At 48.7% G+C, this 22,462-nt stretch overlaps 6 protein-coding genes across 6 annotated transcripts; 5 read left to right on the plus strand and 1 right to left on the minus strand.

Annotated features, from left to right (window-relative positions):
• Positions 1–1,806: 1,806 nt before the first annotated feature.
• BROUX77_006061 (uncharacterized protein) lies at positions 1,807–2,100 on the plus strand (the record flags this gene model as incomplete). Its single annotated transcript, XM_073751004.1, has 1 exon — positions 1,807–2,100. The coding sequence occupies one exon, from the start codon at positions 1,807–1,809 to the stop codon at positions 2,098–2,100; it is 294 nt and encodes a 97-aa protein (XP_073603931.1).
• Positions 2,101–2,145: 45 nt separating this feature from the next.
• On the plus strand, positions 2,146–4,580 carry BROUX77_006062 (uncharacterized protein; the record flags this gene model as incomplete). The annotated part of the gene is made up of 2 exons (XM_073751005.1): positions 2,146–2,635; positions 2,719–4,580. 2 exons carry the CDS (start codon positions 2,146–2,148, stop codon positions 4,578–4,580), a joined length of 2,352 nt encoding a protein of 783 aa, XP_073603932.1.
• A 499-nt stretch (positions 4,581–5,079) lies between these two features.
• Positions 5,080–5,646, plus strand: BROUX77_006063 (uncharacterized protein; the record flags this gene model as incomplete). Its single annotated transcript, XM_073751006.1, has 1 exon — positions 5,080–5,646. One exon carries the CDS (start codon positions 5,080–5,082, stop codon positions 5,644–5,646), a length of 567 nt encoding a protein of 188 aa, XP_073603933.1.
• A 5,728-nt stretch (positions 5,647–11,374) lies between these two features.
• On the plus strand, positions 11,375–12,541 carry BROUX77_006064 (uncharacterized protein; the record flags this gene model as incomplete). The annotated part of the gene is made up of 1 exon (XM_073751007.1): positions 11,375–12,541. The coding sequence occupies one exon, from the start codon at positions 11,375–11,377 to the stop codon at positions 12,539–12,541; it is 1,167 nt and encodes a 388-aa protein (XP_073603934.1).
• A 164-nt stretch (positions 12,542–12,705) lies between these two features.
• Positions 12,706–16,296, plus strand: BROUX77_006065 (uncharacterized protein; the record flags this gene model as incomplete). Its single annotated transcript, XM_073751008.1, has 1 exon — positions 12,706–16,296. The coding sequence occupies one exon, from the start codon at positions 12,706–12,708 to the stop codon at positions 16,294–16,296; it is 3,591 nt and encodes a 1,196-aa protein (XP_073603935.1).
• A 2,535-nt stretch (positions 16,297–18,831) lies between these two features.
• Positions 18,832–22,422, minus strand: BROUX77_006066 (uncharacterized protein; the record flags this gene model as incomplete). Its single annotated transcript, XM_073751010.1, has 1 exon — positions 18,832–22,422. The coding sequence occupies one exon, from the start codon at positions 22,420–22,422 to the stop codon at positions 18,832–18,834; it is 3,591 nt and encodes a 1,196-aa protein (XP_073603936.1).
• Positions 22,423–22,462: the final 40 nt, after the last annotated feature.

The raw sequence follows: 22,462 nt of genomic DNA on the forward strand, positions 1-22,462 counted from the left end.
CAAGAAGCACATACTGCATAAATTAGGGAGATGTGATGATTTTGGTGCCGCTCATGCATTTGTTTTAGCCGAGAACTCACCGCTCCATCTCCATCTTTAGTTCTCTTCTGAATCGATCTCGTTCTTAAAAGGTACAGGTACATGAATTATGATTAGTCAGATGTTATGTAACAGGGGCTAACAGTTAGGGTGCTTGTATCTTCATGCACATGCATGATTCTATGGTGATAGTTAACTGTTATTTTTGATGACACAACTAGTTTCAAGCGACAGACGGCAACGGATGACACTAACCACAGATTACACGTGTTATGCCCCGAGAATGAAGGTGTGTACATACATAACATAACACACATGTATACCGAACCTCATAGTGACTAGTCTTTCTTGAAGCAAAAAAAAGACGCGTTTGTTCGCGTTTAATTTGCTTTGCCCATTTTCTTCGGGGCCGTTTCTTGGATCTTCACATTCAATGCTCTTGTTCGAGTGTCTGAGCCTATGCAAACTCTATCTTCAACGGCAAACTTCATAGTGACAGCAACATGATGATTACAAGAAGCGAGCTGAGGACACACTATATAGTAGTGTGATGACTTAGCCTTGTTCTTCGCTACTAGAAGGCCATATAAGCTTCGCTAAACGCTGCCCATCGTGAAAAGGCTGAGATTCTCACCAGTTGAGAGCCTTCTCAGAGTGCTTCGACACCCCCCAAAACACAAATCTGCGACACGCGTCAACTCGGAATCTCGATAGACTCTTGCTGGGTTTTCTTAGTTTGTGAGAGACCCGGGAGCAATCCACTGCCAAATGTTGATACCCCCAGGGTCAACAAATTGTCAGACGAGATGACAGGAGAAGTTTAGCAGATATGGTGCGGTGCGTGGCCATAGGCAAGCTACTGTTTGCAGTTCCCGGAGGTCGGTTGGCTTGGGGACCTCTGGTCGCAGCGCCTGGAGTCTGTGGCATCGGGTTCATCGTACAGGGCATTGGCTTGCTCATGGATGGGGTCAGGCTGGGGCGCAGCTCATAGACACCACCACCATACGCCATGTTCGCCGTCTAGGCTGCAGACTCAAAACGGGGAGCTTTCTTTTTCCTCACGACATAGTTCTCCTTTACTCTCCTTTCACTAGTTAGTGATTGAATGATGAGAGAGCCAACATCGGTTGACTGTGGACCGAGCATGCACACTATCATGACTAGTTCCTACACTCGTTTTCATGGAGCGATCGGATCGACAAATTGGCCAACTTTGACATAAATATTCTTTGATATGGACTCACTCCCACCCGGACTGCGAGTGTGCCACCCCAAAGGTGTATACGCGACAGTGGAGGGGGTTCCGGGCAAGAGGTTCTGCTTCATGACCTTACATGTACTCGTCCAGGACGATCTCAACAGGCCAAAGCAGCTCTCCATGAAAATGCTCGAGTTTAATGCCATCGGGGTTCCCATCCCACCGTCATGGCTTATTATTGATATAGAGTCGAAGCGTGCTGGTGTGGTTGTAATTGAAGTCCAACACAAAGGCCTCTGACGTTTGCGCCAGTAAAACACTCAAGACCAACGGCCTCTTTCACCTATGAAAGAGGGGCCCACAATAAGATAAGGTCTAGACATCCTTCAGCACGGCACGCACAAAATGAAAACTATTCACGACACAATACTCTAGGCTGTTGCCCCGGAAAGGCAGACATTGTCGGCATCCGGGAGCCTTATCCAATAAAACTGCAAGACAGATGCCGAACATTGACGCAGCCGGGCTTCACCCTGGTTGTGCCGTTTAATGTTAGGAATCTCGAGGCCATGCCTTTACGCCCGCGGGTTTTGACCTACGTCCGCCAAGGCCTGCCGTTTTCTGTGCTGTTCGAGTTTGGCGATGCTGAGAGTGATATTCAGACTCTGCGCATCCTTGCGTCGGAGCCGTTTTCGCTTCTCAATGTCTACAACGAACGCCAGCTGACTGTGCAGCCTGTCCCCGAGACCCAACCCTGCCCCTATACCATCGAGCGCACCAATCTTTTGTCGCGCAATTTTGACACTAGTACTTTGCTTCGCGGCGACTTTAATCTCCATCACCATTGGTGGAATTACCAGTGAGAACATCCCCACGAACCACGAGCTCACAACTTTGCTAACTGGCTGATGTCGCAGAATGCCACTCTGATTGTCGACGACGATTACGTTGAACGCAACGGCGGTACCTACATCAACAGCAGCACGACCCCGGTGATCGACCTCGCATATTACTTGCAGTCTCGACTGGACCTGTTTACGACCTGGAGGTATCTTCAGGAGACGGGCTCCGATCACCGGGCCATCAGTTTTGACTACGTCAGCACCACCACACCCACACCCAAAACCCTAACACGTAACCCGGCGTTCAACATTAAGACGGCCGACTGGTCACTGTTTCGCAAGGAATGGCTGGCTGGCCAGGCTGACCTTGAGCTTCAGCTGTCCCCGGCAGAGATATTTGCAGACGGTGATGCGTGCCGGGGAAGAGGCACAGTGTCCACGCGAAGCCGTGGTGGACGCCTGAGCTCTAAACACAACGTTAGGCCGCAGCGCGCGCAGAGAGAAGATACAGGCGAGGCAGGCTGTCGCTGGTTGAGTTTTATCCGATTCGCAACAAGTACGCCCATGCTGTCGGAGATGCCAAGTCTACTCACTGGACTACTTGCCTCTCTGACGCCGACAACGAAAAGGTCTACACAGCCTGGAAATACACCAAGCCAGCTACGGCGAGTTACTTCCCCCCCATCCAGGGGCCAGACGGGTTAGCCAATACCCCCGAGGAGAAGGAAAAGGCTTTCCTGACGCTACTGGGTGCTACGTCTAGCGCAGGTGTCGATCCCCGACCTGACGTTGCCGATACACACGACCCCCATCACGACACCCCCCCGAACGACACCGACCGAAGCATATACCCCTGGCCTGACCTTACAGACCACGAGATCAAGGAGGCAATCATGTCCGCCAACGCCAAGAAGGCCCCCGGGCCCGACGGCATGAACGCCAAGATCATCCAGATCGCCTTTGAGGCCCATCCCGCGCCCTTTCTCTCCGTCTACAAAGCCCTGTCTCGCCTCGGAATACACCCCACACTCTGGAAGCAGGCTACTGGGATTGTGCTCGCGAAAGACGGAAAGGCTGATTATTCAGTCGTAAAGTCCTACCGCATCATCTCACTGCTCAACTGTCTAGGCAAAGTGCTCGAGAAAGTCTTTGCGACCCGCTTAGGGTACCTCGCCAATTGCCATGACAGCTCGCTTCTAGACGACACTCAACTGGGAGGCCGCAAACAGCGTTCAGCCATGGACGCCGCTCTCGTATACGTCAGCCACCTGCAGAAGGTCAAGGAGATGAAGCTCGTTCCAAGCACTCTCTTCCTTGACGTCAAGGGCGCTTTCGACCACGTGTCAAAGCCCTGCTTGATGCGCAGCTTACGTGAGCTCGGTCTTCCCCTGGTGTTCCGAAAATGGGTTGCTTCGATCCTCCAGGGCCGTACTGTCGGCCTGCACATCGAGGGTCAGCCGTTTCCGATGACCCCGGTTAACATCGGCATCCCCCAAGGTTCCCCCATCAGTCCTCTACTCTTCCTGTTGTATGCTCGGCATATAGTGGCTCGGGTGGCCGGCGACACACCACAACTTCAGCTGTCGTATATAGACGACTTCAGCGTAACCGTGGCGTCCAAAAGCCCGAGGCGTTCAGCGGCGCTTCTCGAAGAACTCGTGACGGAGCTGCGGGCCAAGGCTCGTGACTACGGCATTGAGTTTGAAGAGAGCAAAACTGAGCTCATCCACTACACCGATGCTGCAAAGTGGGCCTCCCAAACTGTCCGAGTAGGTGATGTCACTGTGCGTCCCCAAAAGATGGTCAAGTGGCTGGGTTTCCATTTCGACAACAGACTTTCGTTTAAACAGCACGTCCAGGCACGGACCCAAAAGGCTGAGATCGCGTTCCGCGGCTTGCTTCGGCTCGCTTCGAACACGCGTGGACTGTCCATCGCGGCACTCCGTCAGCTCTACATCTCCTGTGTGGGTACCGTCGCCGATTACGGATCAATTCTCTGGTATGACCCGTCAAAACCCCAGCTCAGTCTGCAAAGGGTATACCAGAAACTGCAAAGCCAAGCTGCCGCCCGTATCCTAGGTACATTCCGCGGTTCACCAACACGCGCCGTCGAAGTCGAGGCCAGCCTCCCGCCCCCCTCTATTCGATTCGCCAAAGCACGCATGGCCTACGCCGCTCGCACTCTCCGCCTCCAACGCAACCATCCCGTCCGTGTTGCGTCCCAACCCGACAAGGACGAGCTTGCCCCCGATGACTCAGACCTGCCTCTCCTGGGGCATAACATGAGTGTCAAGACCCGACTCGGCTGCATCATGCGCGAGTTGAAGCCATTGGTGGCAGGCATGTGGAGACGAGAACGTCGCCGACAGGAGTGGGATAGTCTCTGGCAGCCGCCACTGACTGACCGCATCTCCATCGTCGTCGACCCTGGACCCAAGGAGGACGCTGCCGTCAGGCATGACCAGTTCTTGTCAAGACTTCCGAACTATAAGATTGTTTGAATCAAAGACCAGCTAAGGTCTCAGCACTAGGGTTGATACCCAACGAGGAAGCTGAGATCCCAGCAAGATGAGACAACAAACGGGAATAGAGTGAGTCCGTTTTGGAAACGGCTAGGAGAGGGTTGAGGTCACGTACTAGGAAGGCAACCTAGCACTAGGAACCAAATCCCTGGAATGTAAGGAACCCGAGACGGGAGTATTGTTGTAGTAATACGCAGTCTCAGCCACTCAGCCACACCACGTGACCTCGCCCCACATATCACCTAGCATACTATCACAAATTTCCTCTAGAAAACTTGAATAAACGGTTCTCTACGCAAAATCACCACAACAGGTTATGAGCCCTCACCCTCACAAGTTCAGGTTCCTCTACTCTTGATTAAGCATCCACTATTTAATAGTGTCACTCAGCGCAGTTCATCTTATTTTCTTGAAGTTTCCAATGGTCAACGAAACTCTTCCCACACAAGACGACAAATCCGACATCAGCAACGCCGAAATGCCTGATAAGATTATCGTCAAGGGAATAGCTATTCACCCCGCAAGGCTTGCAACCTCACATACCTTTTTTGAAGACTCTAAATCGTCAACGACCCCAGAAGAAATGGTTCGTAGGATCAGAACATTCGAGATTCCTAACATTTCTGTCGCCGGGTTTCATGCGTGGTCTGAGGAAATGTGCAATGCCATGATCATTTCGCGGACCTCAGCTCTGTTTCTCGAAGACCCGCCGAAGGCGTCCACCGATCATGGACTTGCCGCTCAGCATACTTGGAAGAAGATTCTTCGTGAATCCTGCCCGGATTTCAATCTTCCTCCCGGAAAGAATCTTAACGATTCCCTCAAGTTAATCGAACATCGCATCAAAACCTCTACCCTCCCTTCAGCCGCCAAGAAGTTTTACGAAGCCACCAATGTGTCTTGCGCAAGTCCTAGTGACTTACTATTACGGATAGGGCCCAAGGAAACCATTAGGGTTCTAGAAAGCCAACGACTCAGGACAATGATAGGTTCCAGAGGTGGACAGTCAGGCCTGCGCGGATATACGGCCGGGAGGAGAGGATAGAACTCTCTAGGTCGTATGGTCGGTTTGAGGTAAAGAGGCACACTCAACTAATTGATCTTATAACACACGGAAGGGAATAAACAATCACAGGAACACTGAGGTAACGAAGACGACAGAAGGTACTGATGCAATGAAGGCTATCAAGAAACAAGTGATAATTAAAGATATAGTACTAAAGAAGAAGGTACTATCGAAGAAGTGATACTATAAACTAGTATACAAAGAAGAATGGCAAAAGGGGTGTATGTGATTGTTAAGCTTGGGGAGCAAGAGTTAACCTGATCACACAGGGCAGAAGGCAACGCTATTTAAGGCGTTGCAGATTCTGACAACAGAGATCTTCCCAAGCTAGAACCAAATCACAGATAACCGAAAGTGGGGACATACGTAACTCAACGTTACCAGACGCTACTATCAAACCGGATGTTAGTTCACGAGATAAACCAACACGGCAGCAGCAGAACTGAAAATCCCTCAAGACACCCAGGCAACGATATGTCGCGTTACAGCGATATCGGCCTAACAGGTGTGGGCCCCACGCTCAAACGCTGTTGACACAAAAGGAACGAGAATAGCAGTCAACTCAGAATAAGCTGCATCAACTGCAGAGTACCGAGTTACCTAATAGCGATGATCTATAGTGTGCAAGCCGGCCACACCCGAGTAGATAAACCGGAGTGACACCTCAAGGTTACACAGACCACCAAGTGGTATAACCGTATCATCATACGTCCTTGGAACATTAGCGTGACACAACGGAAGCGGGGTAAGGTGCCAGGCATAACCCTATGCAATGGCAATGGCAAGAATGGCTATTCATGACAGTATGCTCCTTTTAAATGACTGATTTCCACAGCAGTACTAAGATCGCCACATCCTAGACTAGAATCAAGTCGGAGAATTCGCAAAAGGAAGCCGGGCATCTAGGGACACGGAAGTCCACCGGGCTTTGCAGAATCGGAACAGAAGGAATAAGCCAACCATACGGGTCTAGACACAGCATGACTCCGCAGGCAAGAATTGTAGATCTCGATGCACCAACAACATCGTGACGTATAGGGGATCAACGGAATCCCTAGCATGAAAGCTTGTACATCTGATCAACATAAAACAAGGCCTTGAAGTGCAACGACAACTTCGTAAGGGCCTCGTGTCCACAGACAAGAGGAAGGTAAAAAAGAATGGGAATAACGAAAGGCAACCTCATCAACCGAGGGGCAGCACCAAGGATCTTAAGTGGGAATAAGTTGAGAACGCAGCTCAGTACCCGCAAAGGCAAAGGTTTTTCAACCTTGTTGTCCTCCCTAGTTATGGCATTGGTCATAGAAGTAAGAGCCAGGCCTGTAGGTTATAACAAACAACAATCGCTCAGTTCCATAGCCCATAAATCTGTTGCCTGCAAGATGCAGAAGGTCCCCTGAGAACTACCAAGTTCTGGTAACAAGTGTACACCAGAGTGGCTACTCAGTTGGCACAATCATCAATCGCCGCGACATAATCGCCTCCACAATAGCTAAGAACCCCCTGGGACATGGTTCGATGGATGTAAACGAACACGATTCCGGTTGTGGGAGAATAGACTAACATGTGTAATGGGGACTCATCATCGATCGGGTAATTGGTATATGACAACAGACAGCATGGAAACAAAGACGTGCAGGATCCGTAAAGAGTATTGGTGAAAGGGGAAAACAAGAAATTGGTAAAGTCAGCTTGTCAAACTTGGCAGTATTTCAGCACAAGATACAAGACTGGCCTGCACCACCATAGGCAGGACTTCGAAGAGGGACATCGTGTTTCTTTTAACGAGAAGAAAAACAACAAGATATTGTCCAAAAGAGAGAGGCAGAGAGTAGGCCCAAGTGAAGACACAAAGAGGTCGAAGAAAGGAGACATAGAGTAGTCGCAAGTAGACGTAACAGAGTCGAAGAAAGTAACAGGCAAGAGAGCTGTCCAAAGTAGAGGACACAGAACATGTCACAAGAAGTAGACGTATAGTGGTCGTAAGTAGACACAACAACAGCCGAAAGAAAATAGTCCGAACAGTGGCCTAACGCATTAGACACAACTGTGGCACGAAGACTAGACATAACTGTCAAGAAGTGGGACAGAAGCGAGCTGTTAACAAAGCGAGTAGACAGCAACTGTCAATACCCAGACAGACACGGGCTGTCAGCAAAGCGAGTAGATATAAACTATCAATACCCGGACAGACACGAGCTGTCGGCAATTATAACCCAGCAGGGGTCAAACGCAAGCACCATAGTGGTCAAAGAAGAGACACAAAAAAAGCAGTCGCCGATGGACACACGGTGTCACAAGGAAGAGGCATTAAGAGGTGTCAACCCAAAGAACAGACACGAGCTGTTCGTAGAACCAACGAGCTCAGCAAAGAACAGACACTAGCTGCTGATATCATATAAATAGACCCAACAGGAGTCAAAACAATTAGGCAAGACAAAGGCCAAGAAATACAGACACAGAGGTCTAAAAACAGACATAAACTGTCCAAGAAATCCCACAAGAACTCAATAACATGCTTTGGCACAATGGCAGGTGTGTGAGTAAACTCAACAACAACACTTTATACACTCAGGTACCATGTTGTAACTCAAAGTAATCTGGGAGTTGGCAACATCATTGCTGCAAGCCAAAAGGTGCATAGCTGGTAGACATGGCTTTCTGGAAACCCCCGTTCAGATGTGGCAAGTTGTAACGACTGGTTGATGCGGGACCAAATGAACAGCTTATAAAATAAGGTAGTTGACCGCCCGTAAATCAACAGAAGATCGTACACTGCCTGGTTCCCGAGGACAAAGAATCGGAGAAGCCAACACTGAAGAAGTAGGGGCAATGAAGCCACGTGTGAGCATGCCATCCAGGTTTTGCTTGACAAGTTGCAAATTTAGATGTGCATCATCAGACGGAAGAGTATTGATATGTTCGGCAGTCGAGACAAGATTAACAGCATGACCTGCGTCTTGACAAGAGGTGGTTGAAGGTACACCATCCCGCAAGAACACCGGACGCAAATCATAATAACTGTCCGAACTGCATTCGGGATATCGCTTGTGCACTTGTTCTAGCCGTAGGTCATCCTGATCAACAGGATCGAGAACCTGCTCAGCGGTAGTGCGGTGAGCCCGCCGGTTCTCATTGCTTGCAGTGGAACGCAAAGCTTGAGACGACATTAGCCTAGAGGAACAAAGTGCTTCAACGAAATTAAAGGAGCTGGGACAGAGACAGTGCCATCAACTGACTGTCCACAGAAGAAGAGAAGTAGATTGAGAAATGGAATCAACTAAGAACCAGAAAGAGCCGAGTTATGACTAGCGGACGAAGAAGGTTGTGTAACAACAGCAGCGCTAGTATGATCATAGGAAGACGGGATATCGGCCGTAGTCGAGAGCCGGAACGAAAAGAAGAATAAGGTGTGCTAAAGAATAACAAAGAGTTGGAAGAATGTGTGAGTCTTTAAATGAAGCTTAACAAAATATTACGGATAGGGCCCAAGGAAACCATTAGGGTTCTAGAAAGCCAACGACTCAGGACAATGATAGGTTCCAGAGGTGGACAGTCAGGCCTGCGCGGATATACGGCCGGGAGGAGAGGATAGAACTCTCTAGGTCGTATGGTCGGTTTGAGGTAAAGAGGCACACTCAACTAATTGATCTTATAACACACGGAAGGGAATAAACAATCACAGGAACACTGAGGTAACGAAGACGACAGAAGGTACTGATGCAATGAAGGCTATCAAGAAACAAGTGATAATTAAAGATATAGTACTAAAGAAGAAGGTACTATCGAAGAAGTGATACTATAAACTAGTATACAAAGAAGAATGGCAAAAGGGGTGTATGTGATTGTTAAGCTTGGGGAGCAAGAGTTAACCTGATCACACAGGGCAGAAGGCAACGCTATTTAAGGCGTTGCAGATTCTGACAACAGAGATCTTCCCAAGCTAGAACCAAATCACAGATAACCGAAAGTGGGGACATACGTAACTCAACGTTACCAGACGCTACTATCAAACCGGATGTTAGTTCACGAGATAAACCAACACGGCAGCAGCAGAACTGAAAATCCCTCAAGACACCCAGGCAACGATATGTCGCGTTACAGCGATATCGGCCTAACAGGTGTGGGCCCCACGCTCAAACGCTGTTGACACAAAAGGAACGAGAATAGCAGTCAACTCAGAATAAGCTGCATCAACTGCAGAGTACCGAGTTACCTAATAGCGATGATCTATAGTGTGCAAGCCGGCCACACCCGAGTAGATAAACCGGAGTGACACCTCAAGGTTACACAGACCACCAAGTGGTATAACCGTATCATCATACGTCCTTGGAACATTAGCGTGACACAACGGAAGCGGGGTAAGGTGCCAGGCATAACCCTATGCAATGGCAATGGCAAGAATGGCTATTCATGACACTTACACAAGGTGTACGCGAAAATTAGTCAAGTAGCAGATGAGTTGTGTAAGGCTTTACGGTCTAAAGGAGAACGCTTTTAGAACAGCAGAAATAAATTAAGAAACAGATAAAGAGAAAAGACTAATGTACAAGAAAACGGGCGGAAACAACACTATCTATATACGCGCGGTAGAGGTATGACGCGTACCCTTGACAACGACGGTGTGCACACGGGTTTGGCAGGCGGTGAGTAACGGCGGTGTGCAAGGCGGTGTGGACGGCGGTGTAAACAGCGGTGAGGGCGGAGCCTGAGCCTACCTCGATCCATAGATCGTTACAGGCGGCGTCATCGGTAGTAGTAGTGGCGGTCGAAGTGGTGGTCGAGGTAGTGGTGTCGGGTGTGCTGGACTGGTCGCCAGCGGTGTCGATGACCATAGCATCTGTCATGAATAGCCATCCTGACACTGCTCATGCTAAGGGTTATGCATGAGACCTACCCCACTCTTCTTTTCCACAACGCCGAAGGTCGGCGACCTATGAAGATGCGCTTATGGCACAGGTTGGTCTGTGTAGATCGTGAGTTGATCAACGGATATGAGGTTGTCGTGGGATGTGCTGAGCACGGGTGCTCTGATAGACGTTGTTCTGCTGCTGCGGAGTTTTCTTGTTGCAATTGCCATTGCGTGCTTAGGTGGGGGTTGTTATCTGGTTCGATTGTTACGAACCTGTTACGTCTTGTTTACACGAGACTTATCTTTTGTTCATAGTTAGATGTTGATTGTTTCTAGCTTGGGAAGACAGAGTTTTGTCAGGAGCGCCGACAACATAAATATCGTCGTCTCCTGCCCTGAGTTGATCAGGTTTACTCTTGTTCTCCAAGCTTAACAATCACATGCACTTGCTTACCTTCTTCTTCTTCTTTATACCATTCTGTTCTTGCTTTCTTTGCAGTTCAACCTTTCTTCTTCTTTGAAGTGTGTGATTGTTCCTCCTCCTTCCTCTTTGTGCCGCTCTATTCTCAGAATAGCCATCTAAGTTGTGTGTTGCCTCTTCATCTCAACCGACCATACGTCTTAGCACTCTGTCTAACTGACGTCTTCCTCCACAGGCCCGACTGTCCACCTCAGGAACCTATCATTGTCCCGAGTCGTTGGCTGTACCCGGAACCCTAATCCTTTCTTCGGGCCCTATCCGTAATATTTTGTTAAGCTTCATTTGAAGACCCGACGCTATTACAACTTTGGCTCTCTTTGGCACTTTTTTCTCTCCTCATTTATTTTTCCCTCTCTATTACGTTTCAACTCGCAATGGCCCTCACTCGCGAAATGATCGAGCATCTCAATACGTTCCTCCTGTCGATTCCTGACCGAACTCCTGAGAACTGGCATCTCGGTGCCCTTCCTAGGGAGTTCAGTGCTGAGATCAAAATGGCTATTGTGGCGGCTTACATGTCTGGTCTGCGCACCGACGATGGTGCCCCGCCCATCCCCGTTGGCTCTGTTCCTGATGCGGCTCAGGTTTACTGGGCTGCGTTCCAGGCTGGCGCTGAAGCCCGCTTCAACTCCCTTGAGTCTCTTCCCCGAGTCAAACGGGAAGAGGATGCCGATCCGTTGAAAGAGGCCGACAAGCATCTTGATGTCGTGCCCTATGATGGCAATCAGCAAGGCTTCCAGGCGTTCCAGAGGCAACTTGCGGTCAAATTTGCTGCTGCACCCAAGCACCACCGCACGGAGCAGCGCAAGCTGATGACTGCCTTCTCCTACCTTAGAGATGGCGCTCTGGATTGGGCCATGCCTCGGATGGACCCGGCCACTGGACACATGAACTTTGAAACGTACGACGATTTTATGAAATCGTTAGCTGAGGCTTTCGATGACCCTGACTGGCGCATGACTGCGACCCAGCAGATCTTCGACTTAAAGCAGACAGGTACTTGTACTGCCTATCACTCTGCTTTTACAACGCTGTTGAAGAAACTCGGTTGGGCCGACGCTGATTTCACCATTGCACTATTTCAGCGAGGCCTCAAGCCCCACATACAGGACGCTCTGGCTTGGAACACCTATCCTGCCCCTAAGGGAACGCTTGATCAGTTCGCTAATTTCTGCAACACGCTGGACAATACGATCAACAACCGAACCCGGGGAAACAACGGGAAAATCCAACCGCCTCCTGGTGTGGTCCCCTTTCAGCAAGATTCTCGTTCGAGAAATGCTGGCGCCCAAAAAGCTGTCCCCAACACCAAGCCAGCTAAGGGTACCTCTGCAGGTCCCGATGCCAACGGTCTACCCTTCCGTAAGACTGCTGACGGCAAAATGGCAAAGGGTGTTTGTTGGAAGTGTGGCGCAAAGGACCACATGCTAAAGGCTTGCCCCAAAAACAACCTTGCTCTTCGCGCAGCTACTGTCCCTTCTCCCTCCACTTCTACCCGGGCTCCCTCGACGGCCCCTGCGCCTGATGCGTCAAAAAACTAGAAGGGCTACCGACCCATTCCCCTCTGGTCCTGGCTAGCCCTGACGCTGCTGATGAGGGTCTCTTGAGAATCAGCACTTGTTCTCTTGATAATGCTATCGATTATGGTAACTCTCCCCCTCTGGTTATTCCTGTGACAGTGAATAATTCCATTGAGGCCTACGCTATGGTGGATTCGGGATCAACAACTTGTTTTGTGGATTCTGAATTTATAGCAAGGCATCAGATTCCTACTGTTCTCAAGGCCAGAGCCGAGTCGCTCCATGTTGTTGATGGTAGTGAAACTGCTGCGGGTAAAGTGACCCACCAAGTTCCTTTGTCCCTCTCTTTTCCTAATTATTCAGAAACTTTGGTTTTTCAAATCACGAAGCTTGGGGGCTACCACATCATCCTGGGGAAATGCTGGCTCGACGCCCATAACCCGGAAATTTCTTGGCCTTCCAATACGCTCAAGATATCGGTTACTTCTACCGCCGATGGCAATGCTGTGGCAGCTTCTGATTCTTCTTCTTCTTCTTCTTCTGTTTCGACTGCTTCTACTGATTCTGGCGCTTCGTTTGATTTTTCTTATACAAAAAACGACAAAAATATTGCTTCTACCGCTGGCAGTCAGATTGAGGGATCTGCTCCTGCTTCAGCCACTTCACCCCTTCCTTCTTTTATTGCACAATCGTCAGCTGTGTCTTGTTCCTGTGTGACGGTGTCGTCTCAGGCTTTGCATCGCTTTGCCAAAGCTGAGAAACTACAGATTTATCGTGTCACCGCTCAGGAAGTCCTGGATTATCTCAATCAGGAGGACCTAACTCCGGAACAAGAGCATGCACGGCTCCTTGAACGCATCCCGAAGAAATACCATGACCTACTTCCTCTGTTCTCTCGAGAAGGTGCTGATCAACTACCACCTCACCGGGACATTGATCATGCGATTAACTTCGTTCCCGATGCGAAATACCCCAAGGCCCCGCTGTACGATATGACTCCACTCGAGTTGCAGGCTGTCAAAAAATATCTAGATGGCATGCTTGCTAAAGGCTTTATTTCCTCTTCCTCTTCGCCGCTGGCTTCCCCGATTCTTTTTGCTAGGAAGCCAGGCAGTTTACGATTCTGTGTTGATTTCCGAGCCGTCAATGATATCACCATCAAAGACGTAACTCCTCTGCCTCGGATCAATGAATCACTGCGCACGGCGGCTACGGGAAACATTTTTACAAAGCTGGATCTGAGAGCTGCGTACCACTTGATTCGCATCAAGAAAGGTGATGAATACAAGACAGCTTTCAGAACTCGATATGGCATTTTTGAGTACAATGTGATGCCGTTTGGGCTCACCAATGCTCCTGCCACGTGTCAGAAATATGTCAGCGAGGTCTTGTCGGAGTATTTGGACATATTCTGTGTCTGTTACTTGGATGATATCCTGGTGTTCTCTCTGAACCAAGAGGAACATGATGTTCATGTGCGCAAAGTCCTGCTAAAATTAGCGCAGGCCAGTCTGTTTGTCAAGGGTGAAAAATGCGAATTCGACAAGACTGAAACTACCTTTGTTGGCTTTGTTATTTCAGCCGATGCTCTGAAGATGGACCCCGCTAAAGTTGCGGCTGTCCGTGAGTGGGAGGCTCCCCGAACTGTTAAGGGAGTCCAGTCCTTTTTGGGTTTTGCCAATTTCTATAGGAGGTTCATCCGTGACTTCTCTAGAATCTGCACACCTCTCTTCGAGTTGACTAAAAAGACGCAATCTTTTGTCTGGTCCTCTGAATGTGAGGCAGCATTTCACACCCTGAAGGACCTTTTCTGCTCTGAACCTATCCTCAAGCACTTTGATTACCTGTTGGACACTGTTATTGAAACAGACGCGTCTGACCGTGTAATATCTGCCGTCATGTCTCAATACCACCCGACTGACAAGGGGCTTCTACTACACCCCGTGGCCTATTTCTCTCAAAAAATGAATCCTGCCCAGTGTAACTACGGCGTAGGTGACAAGGAGTTGTTAGCCATTGTGGAGTCTCTAAAGTCGTGGCGATTCATGGTTGAAAGTCTGGAAAAACCTGTTCTGGTATTGACGGACCATCGGAATTTAGCCGTTCTTAAGCAAATTCCGGCCATGAACAGACGGCAAGCGAGGTGGGCTATGGAACTGAGCGAGTACCGTTATGTCATCACTTATAGGCCTGGCTCCTTGAATTCTAGAGCTGATGCCCTGACCAGACGCTACGAAGACCTCGTTTCTTCTTCTTCTGAGGAGGATAAAGAGCTGTGTGCTCCTATTATTCCCCCTGAAAATTTTATTGGTACCATGTCTTTGGTAGACGAGGTAAAAATCGCGCTATCCACGGACAAGTGGGCTCTTGATGTTATTTCTGCTCTTCGAGGCCAGTCGACCAAACCTCCAGATGTGGACCTCAGTGTCTGCAGGCTTGACAATGACGGTCTTTTGTTTGTCAACGACCTTCTATATTTGCCGAACGAGGATCTACGAGTTCGTGCATTGAAGAATTGTCATGATATTATGCCTAGCGGACACCCTGGACAAAAGAACACTTTTGAACTTCTTGTTCGGGAATACTGGTGGCCCGGGATGCGTCGTGATGTCATCCGGTACATCCGAAATTGTGAGGTCTGCCAACGGATCAAGTCCGCGCGACATAGTCCCTACGGTCTACTGAAACCTCTGACCATTCCGCAAGCTCGGTGGACATCTGTGTCCCTTGATTTTATCACCGGCTTGCCGGTCTCCAATTCTTTTGACATGATTCTCGTTGTCATCGATAGGCTTAGCAAAATGGCTCACTTTATACCTTGCGATTCCTCGCTGGATGCTGCAGGTTTTGCTAAGCTCTATTTGTCAGCAGTGTATAGGCTCCACGGTCTGCCATTGGACATTGTGTCCGACAGGGGTAGTCTGTTTACGTCGGCTTTTTCCAAGGCTTTAGCCAAACTGTTGGGCATAAAGCAAAATCTGAGTACTGCGTTCCACCCTCAGACCGATGGTCAGACTGAGCGTGTGAACTCTATTTTGGAGCAATACCTGCGGGGTTACACCAACTATAGACAGGACAATTGGGCTGATCTTTTGCCCTTGGCGGAGTTCTCTTACAATGACTCCGAGTCCAGTTCTACTATGCTGACGCCCTTCTTTGCGAACCACGGGTTTCACCCCAGAAGTGGGCGTGAGTCGCTCCCAGTCTCTGTGGAAAAAGGCCCGTTGCGGAACTTTGTTAAAGAGCTTGACAACATTTGTCAGTTTTTAAAGACTGAAATTACGTGGAGCCGTGAGCGGATGACCGAGTACGCGAATCGACACAAATCTTCCGCCCCTCTCCTTCGAGAAGGGGACTTAGTGTGGCTTTTGAGTAGAAATATTCGAACTACTCGTCCTTCAAAGAAGTTGGACTTCAAGAAGCTTGGCCCATTTAAGATTCTACGGAAGGTGTCTTCGCATGCCTACGAGTTGGCACTCCCTGCCACTATGAAGGTTCATCCCGTCTTCCACGTTTGTCTGCTGGAACCATGTGCGTCGGATCCTCTTCCTGGCCAGAAAAACCCTCCTCCTCCTCCCGTCATAGTAGATGGCGAGGAAGAATTTGTGGTCAAGGAAATTATAGGCGTGTCTTCGCGTGGCCCTCTGCAATATCAAGTAGTTTGGGAGGGCTATGAACATGATGGACCCTCCTGGGAACCTCTGGACCATTTAGCCAATGCACCTGAGAAGGTTGCAGAATTCTACAAGAGGATGCCTAACGCCAGACGATCTTAGTACTGCTGTGGAAATCAGTCATAAAAAGGGGGGCTACTGTCATGAATAGCCATCCTGACACTGCTCATGCTAAGGGTTATGCATGAGACCTACCCCACTCTTCTTTTCCACAACGCCGAAGGTCGGCGACCTATGAAGATGCGCTTATGGCACAGGTTGGTCTGTGTAGATCGTGAGTTGATCAACGGATATGAGGTTGTCGTGGGATGTGCTGAGCACGGGTGCTCTGATAGACGTTGTTCTGCTGCTGCGGAGTTTTCTTGTTGCAATTGCCATTGCGTGCTTAGGTGGGGGTTGTTATCTGGTTCGATTGTTACGAACCTGTTACGTCTTGTTTACACGAGACTTATCTTTTGTTCATAGTTAGATGTTGATTGTTTCTAGCTTGGGAAGACAGAGTTTTGTCAGGAGCGCCGACAACATAAATATCGTCGTCTCCTGCCCTGAGTTGATCAGGTTTACTCTTGTTCTCCAAGCTTAACAATCACATGCACTTGCTTACCTTCTTCTTCTTCTTTATACCATTCTGTTCTTGCTTTCTTTGCAGTTCAACCTTTCTTCTTCTTTGAAGTGTGTGATTGTTCCTCCTCCTTCCTCTTTGTGCCGCTCTATTCTCAGAATAGCCATCTAAGTTGTGTGTTGCCTCTTCATCTCAACCGACCATACGTCTTAGCACTCTGTCTAACTGACGTCTTCCTCCACAGGCCCGACTGTCCACCTCAGGAACCTATCATTGTCCCGAGTCGTTGGCTGTACCCGGAACCCTAATCCTTTCTTCGGGCCCTATCCGTAATAGCATCTGTGAGCGGTTCACTAAGTACAAGAGAGTCTTGCAGTTATGACCAGAATGCTGTTTATTATCTTTTGATGGAGAGAAAAAGGAAGAAGAAAGACTAAACTAAACAGCGGATTTGGGTCTACTATTATTACGGATAGGGCCCGAAGAAAGGATTAGGGTTCCGGGTACAGCCAACGACTCGGGACAATGATAGGTTCCTGAGGTGGACAGTCGGGCCTGTGGAGGAAGACGTCAGTTAGACAGAGTGCTAAGACGTATGGTCGGTTGAGATGAAGAGGCAACACACAACTTAGATGGCTATTCTGAGAATAGAGCGGCACAAAGAGGAAGGAGGAGGAACAATCACACACTTCAAAGAAGAAGAAAGGTTGAACTGCAAAGAAAGCAAGAACAGAATGGTATAAAGAAGAAGAAGAAGGTAAGCAAGTGCATGTGATTGTTAAGCTTGGAGAACAAGAGTAAACCTGATCAACTCAGGGCAGGAGACGACGATATTTATGTTGTCGGCGCTCCTGACAAAACTCTGTCTTCCCAAGCTAGAAACAATCAACATCTAACTACGAACAAAAGATAAGTCTCGTGTAAACAAGACGTAACAGGTTCGTAACAATCGAACCAGATAACAACCCCCACCTAAGCACGCAATGGCAATTGCAACAAGAAAACTCCGCAGCAGCAGAACAACGTCTATCAGAGCACCCGTGCTCAGCACATCCCACGACAACCTCATATCCGTTGATCAACTCACGATCTACACAGACCAACCTGTGCCATAAGCGCATCTTCATAGGTCGCCGACCTTCGGCGTTGTGGAAAAGAAGAGTGGGGTAGGTCTCATGCATAACCCTTAGCATGAGCAGTGTCAGGATAGCTATTCATGACAGTAGCCCCCCTTTTTATGACTGATTTCCACAGCAGTACTAAGATCGTCTGGCGTTAGGTATTACGGATAGGGCCCGAAGAAAGGATTAGGGTTCCGGGTACAGCCAACGACTCGGGACAATGATAGGTTCCTGAGGTGGACAGTCGGGCCTGTGGAGGAAGACGTCAGTTAGACAGAGTGCTAAGACGTATGGTCGGTTGAGATGAAGAGGCAACACACAACTTAGATGGCTATTCTGAGAATAGAGCGGCACAAAGAGGAAGGAGGAGGAACAATCACACACTTCAAAGAAGAAGAAAGGTTGAACTGCAAAGAAAGCAAGAACAGAATGGTATAAAGAAGAAGAAGAAGGTAAGCAAGTGCATGTGATTGTTAAGCTTGGAGAACAAGAGTAAACCTGATCAACTCAGGGCAGGAGACGACGATATTTATGTTGTCGGCGCTCCTGACAAAACTCTGTCTTCCCAAGCTAGAAACAATCAACATCTAACTATGAACAAAAGATAAGTCTCGTGTAAACAAGACGTAACAGGTTCGTAACAATCGAACCAGATAACAACCCCCACCTAAGCACGCAATGGCAATTGCAACAAGAAAACTCCGCAGCAGCAGAACAACGTCTATCAGAGCACCCGTGCTCAGCACATCCCACGACAACCTCATATCCGTTGATCAACTCACGATCTACACAGACCAACCTGTGCCATAAGCGCATCTTCATAGGTCGCCGACCTTCGGCGTTGTGGAAAAGAAGAGTGGGGTAGGTCTCATGCATAACCCTTAGCATGAGCAGTGTCAGGATGGCTATTCATGACAGTAGCCCCCCTTTTTATGACTGATTTCCACAGCAGTACTAAGATCGTCTGGCGTTAGGCATCCTCTTGTAGAATTCTGCAACCTTCTCAGGTGCATTGGCTAAATGGTCCAGAGGTTCCCAGGAGGGTCCATCATGTTCATAGCCCTCCCAAACTACTTGATATTGCAGAGGGCCACGCGAAGACACGCCTATAATTTCCTTGACCACAAATTCTTCCTCGCCATCTACTATGACGGGAGGAGGAGGAGGGTTTTTCTGGCCAGGAAGAGGATCCGACGCACATGGTTCCAGCAGACAAACGTGGAAGACGGGATGAACCTTCATAGTGGCAGGGAGTGCCAACTCGTAGGCATGCGAAGACACCTTCCGTAGAATCTTAAATGGGCCAAGCTTCTTGAAGTCCAACTTCTTTGAAGGACGAGTAGTTCGAATATTTCTACTCAAAAGCCACACTAAGTCCCCTTCTCGAAGGAGAGGGGCGGAAGATTTGTGTCGATTCGCGTACTCGGTCATCCGCTCACGGCTCCACGTAATTTCAGTCTTTAAAAACTGACAAATGTTGTCAAGCTCTTTAACAAAGTTCCGCAACGGGCCTTTTTCCACAGAGACTGGGAGCGACTCACGCCCACTTCTGGGGTGAAACCCGTGGTTCGCAAAGAAGGGCGTCAGCATAGTAGAACTGGACTCGGAGTCATTGTAAGAGAACTCCGCCAAGGGCAAAAGATCAGCCCAATTGTCCTGTCTATAGTTGGTGTAACCCCGCAGGTATTGCTCCAAAATAGAGTTCACACGCTCAGTCTGACCATCGGTCTGAGGGTGGAACGCAGTACTCAGATTTTGCTTTATGCCCAACAGTTTGGCTAAAGCCTTGGAAAAAGCCGACGTAAACAGACTACCCCTGTCGGACACAATGTCCAATGGCAGACCGTGGAGCCTATACACTGCTGACAAATAGAGCTTAGCAAAACCTGCAGCATCCAGCGAGGAATCGCAAGGTATAAAGTGAGCCATTTTGCTAAGCCTATCGATGACAACGAGAATCATGTCAAAAGAATTGGAGACCGGCAAGCCGGTGATAAAATCAAGGGACACAGATGTCCACCGAGCTTGCGGAATGGTCAGAGGTTTCAGTAGACCGTAGGGACTATGTCGCGCGGACTTGATCCGTTGGCAGACCTCACAATTTCGGATGTACCGGATGACATCACGACGCATCCCGGGCCACCAGTATTCCCGAACAAGAAGTTCAAAAGTGTTCTTTTGTCCAGGGTGTCCGCTAGGCATAATATCATGACAATTCTTCAATGCACGAACTCGTAGATCCTCGTTCGGCAAATATAGAAGGTCGTTGACAAACAAAAGACCGTCATTGTCAAGCCTGCAGACACTGAGGTCCACATCTGGAGGTTTGGTCGACTGGCCTCGAAGAGCAGAAATAACATCAAGAGCCCACTTGTCCGTGGATAGCGCGATTTTTACCTCGTCTACCAAAGACATGGTACCAATAAAATTTTCAGGGGGAATAATAGGAGCACACAGCTCTTTATCCTCCTCAGAAGAAGAAGAAACGAGGTCTTCGTAGCGTCTGGTCAGGGCATCAGCTCTAGAATTCAAGGAGCCAGGCCTATAAGTGATGACATAACGGTACTCGCTCAGTTCCATAGCCCACCTCGCTTGCCGTCTGTTCATGGCCGGAATTTGCTTAAGAACGGCTAAATTCCGATGGTCCGTCAATACCAGAACAGGTTTTTCCAGACTTTCAACCATGAATCGCCACGACTTTAGAGACTCCACAATGGCTAACAACTCCTTGTCACCTACGCCGTAGTTACACTGGGCAGGATTCATTTTTTGAGAGAAATAGGCCACGGGGTGTAGTAGAAGCCCCTTGTCAGTCGGGTGGTATTGAGACATGACGGCAGATATTACACGGTCAGACGCGTCTGTTTCAATAACAGTGTCCAACAGGTAATCAAAGTGCTTGAGGATAGGTTCAGAGCAGAAAAGGTCCTTCAGGGTGTGAAATGCTGCCTCACATTCAGAGGACCAGACAAAAGATTGCGTCTTTTTAGTCAACTCGAAGAGAGGTGTGCAGATTCTAGAGAAGTCACGGATGAACCTCCTATAGAAATTGGCAAAACCCAAAAAGGACTGGACTCCCTTAACAGTTCGGGGAGCCTCCCACTCACGGACAGCCGCAACTTTAGCGGGGTCCATCTTCAGAGCATCGGCTGAAATAACAAAGCCAACAAAGGTAGTTTCAGTCTTGTCGAATTCGCATTTTTCACCCTTGACAAACAGACTGGCCTGCGCTAATTTTAGCAGGACTTTGCGCACATGAACATCATGTTCCTCTTGGTTCAGAGAGAACACCAGGATATCATCCAAGTAACAGACACAGAATATGTCCAAATACTCCGACAAGACCTCGCTGACATATTTCTGACACGTGGCAGGAGCATTGGTGAGCCCAAACGGCATCACATTGTACTCAAAAATGCCATATCGAGTTCTGAAAGCTGTCTTGTATTCATCACCTTTCTTGATGCGAATCAAGTGGTACGCAGCTCTCAGATCCAGCTTTGTAAAAATGTTTCCCGTAGCCGCCGTGCGCAGTGATTCATTGATCCGAGGCAGAGGAGTTACGTCTTTGATGGTGATATCATTGACGGCTCGGAAATCAACACAGAATCGTAAACTGCCTGGCTTCCTAGCAAAAAGAATCGGGGAAGCCAGCGGCGAAGAGGAAGAGGAAATAAAGCCTTTAGCAAGCATGCCATCTAGATATTTTTTGACAGCCTGCAACTCGAGTGGAGTCATATCGTACAGCGGGGCCTTGGGGTATTTCGCATCGGGAACGAAGTTAATCGCATGATCAATGTCCCGGTGAGGTGGTAGTTGATCAGCACCTTCTCGAGAGAACAGAGGAAGTAGGTCATGGTATTTCTTCGGGATGCGTTCAAGGAGCCGTGCATGCTCTTGTTCCGGAGTTAGGTCCTCCTGATTGAGATAATCCAGGACTTCCTGAGCGGTGACACGATAAATCTGTAGTTTCTCAGCTTTGGCAAAGCGATGCAAAGCCTGAGACGACACCGTCACACAGGAACAAGACACAGCTGACGATTGTGCAATAAAAGAAGGAAGGGGTGAAGTGGCTGAAGCAGGAGCAGATCCCTCAATCTGACTGCCAGCGGTAGAAGCAATATTTTTGTCGTTTTTTGTATAAGAAAAATCAAACGAAGCGCCAGAATCAGTAGAAGCAGTCGAAACAGAAGAAGAAGAAGAAGAAGAATCAGAAGCTGCCACAGCATTGCCATCGGCGGTAGAAGTAACCGATATCTTGAGCGTATTGGAAGGCCAAGAAATTTCCGGGTTATGGGCGTCGAGCCAGCATTTCCCCAGGATGATGTGGTAGCCCCCAAGCTTCGTGATTTGAAAAACCAAAGTTTCTGAATAATTAGGAAAAGAGAGGGACAAAGGAACTTGGTGGGTCACTTTACCCGCAGCAGTTTCACTACCATCAACAACATGGAGCGACTCGGCTCTGGCCTTGAGAACAGTAGGAATCTGATGCCTTGCTATAAATTCAGAATCCACAAAACAAGTTGTTGATCCCGAATCCACCATAGCGTAGGCCTCAATGGAATTATTCACTGTCACAGGAATA

This window comes from Berkeleyomyces rouxiae (assembly GCF_048999995.1).
Source record: "Berkeleyomyces rouxiae strain 22BRR77 chromosome Unknown BrBRR77_ptg000007l, whole genome shotgun sequence".
NCBI classification, from domain to species: domain Eukaryota; kingdom Fungi; phylum Ascomycota; class Sordariomycetes; order Microascales; family Ceratocystidaceae; genus Berkeleyomyces; species Berkeleyomyces rouxiae.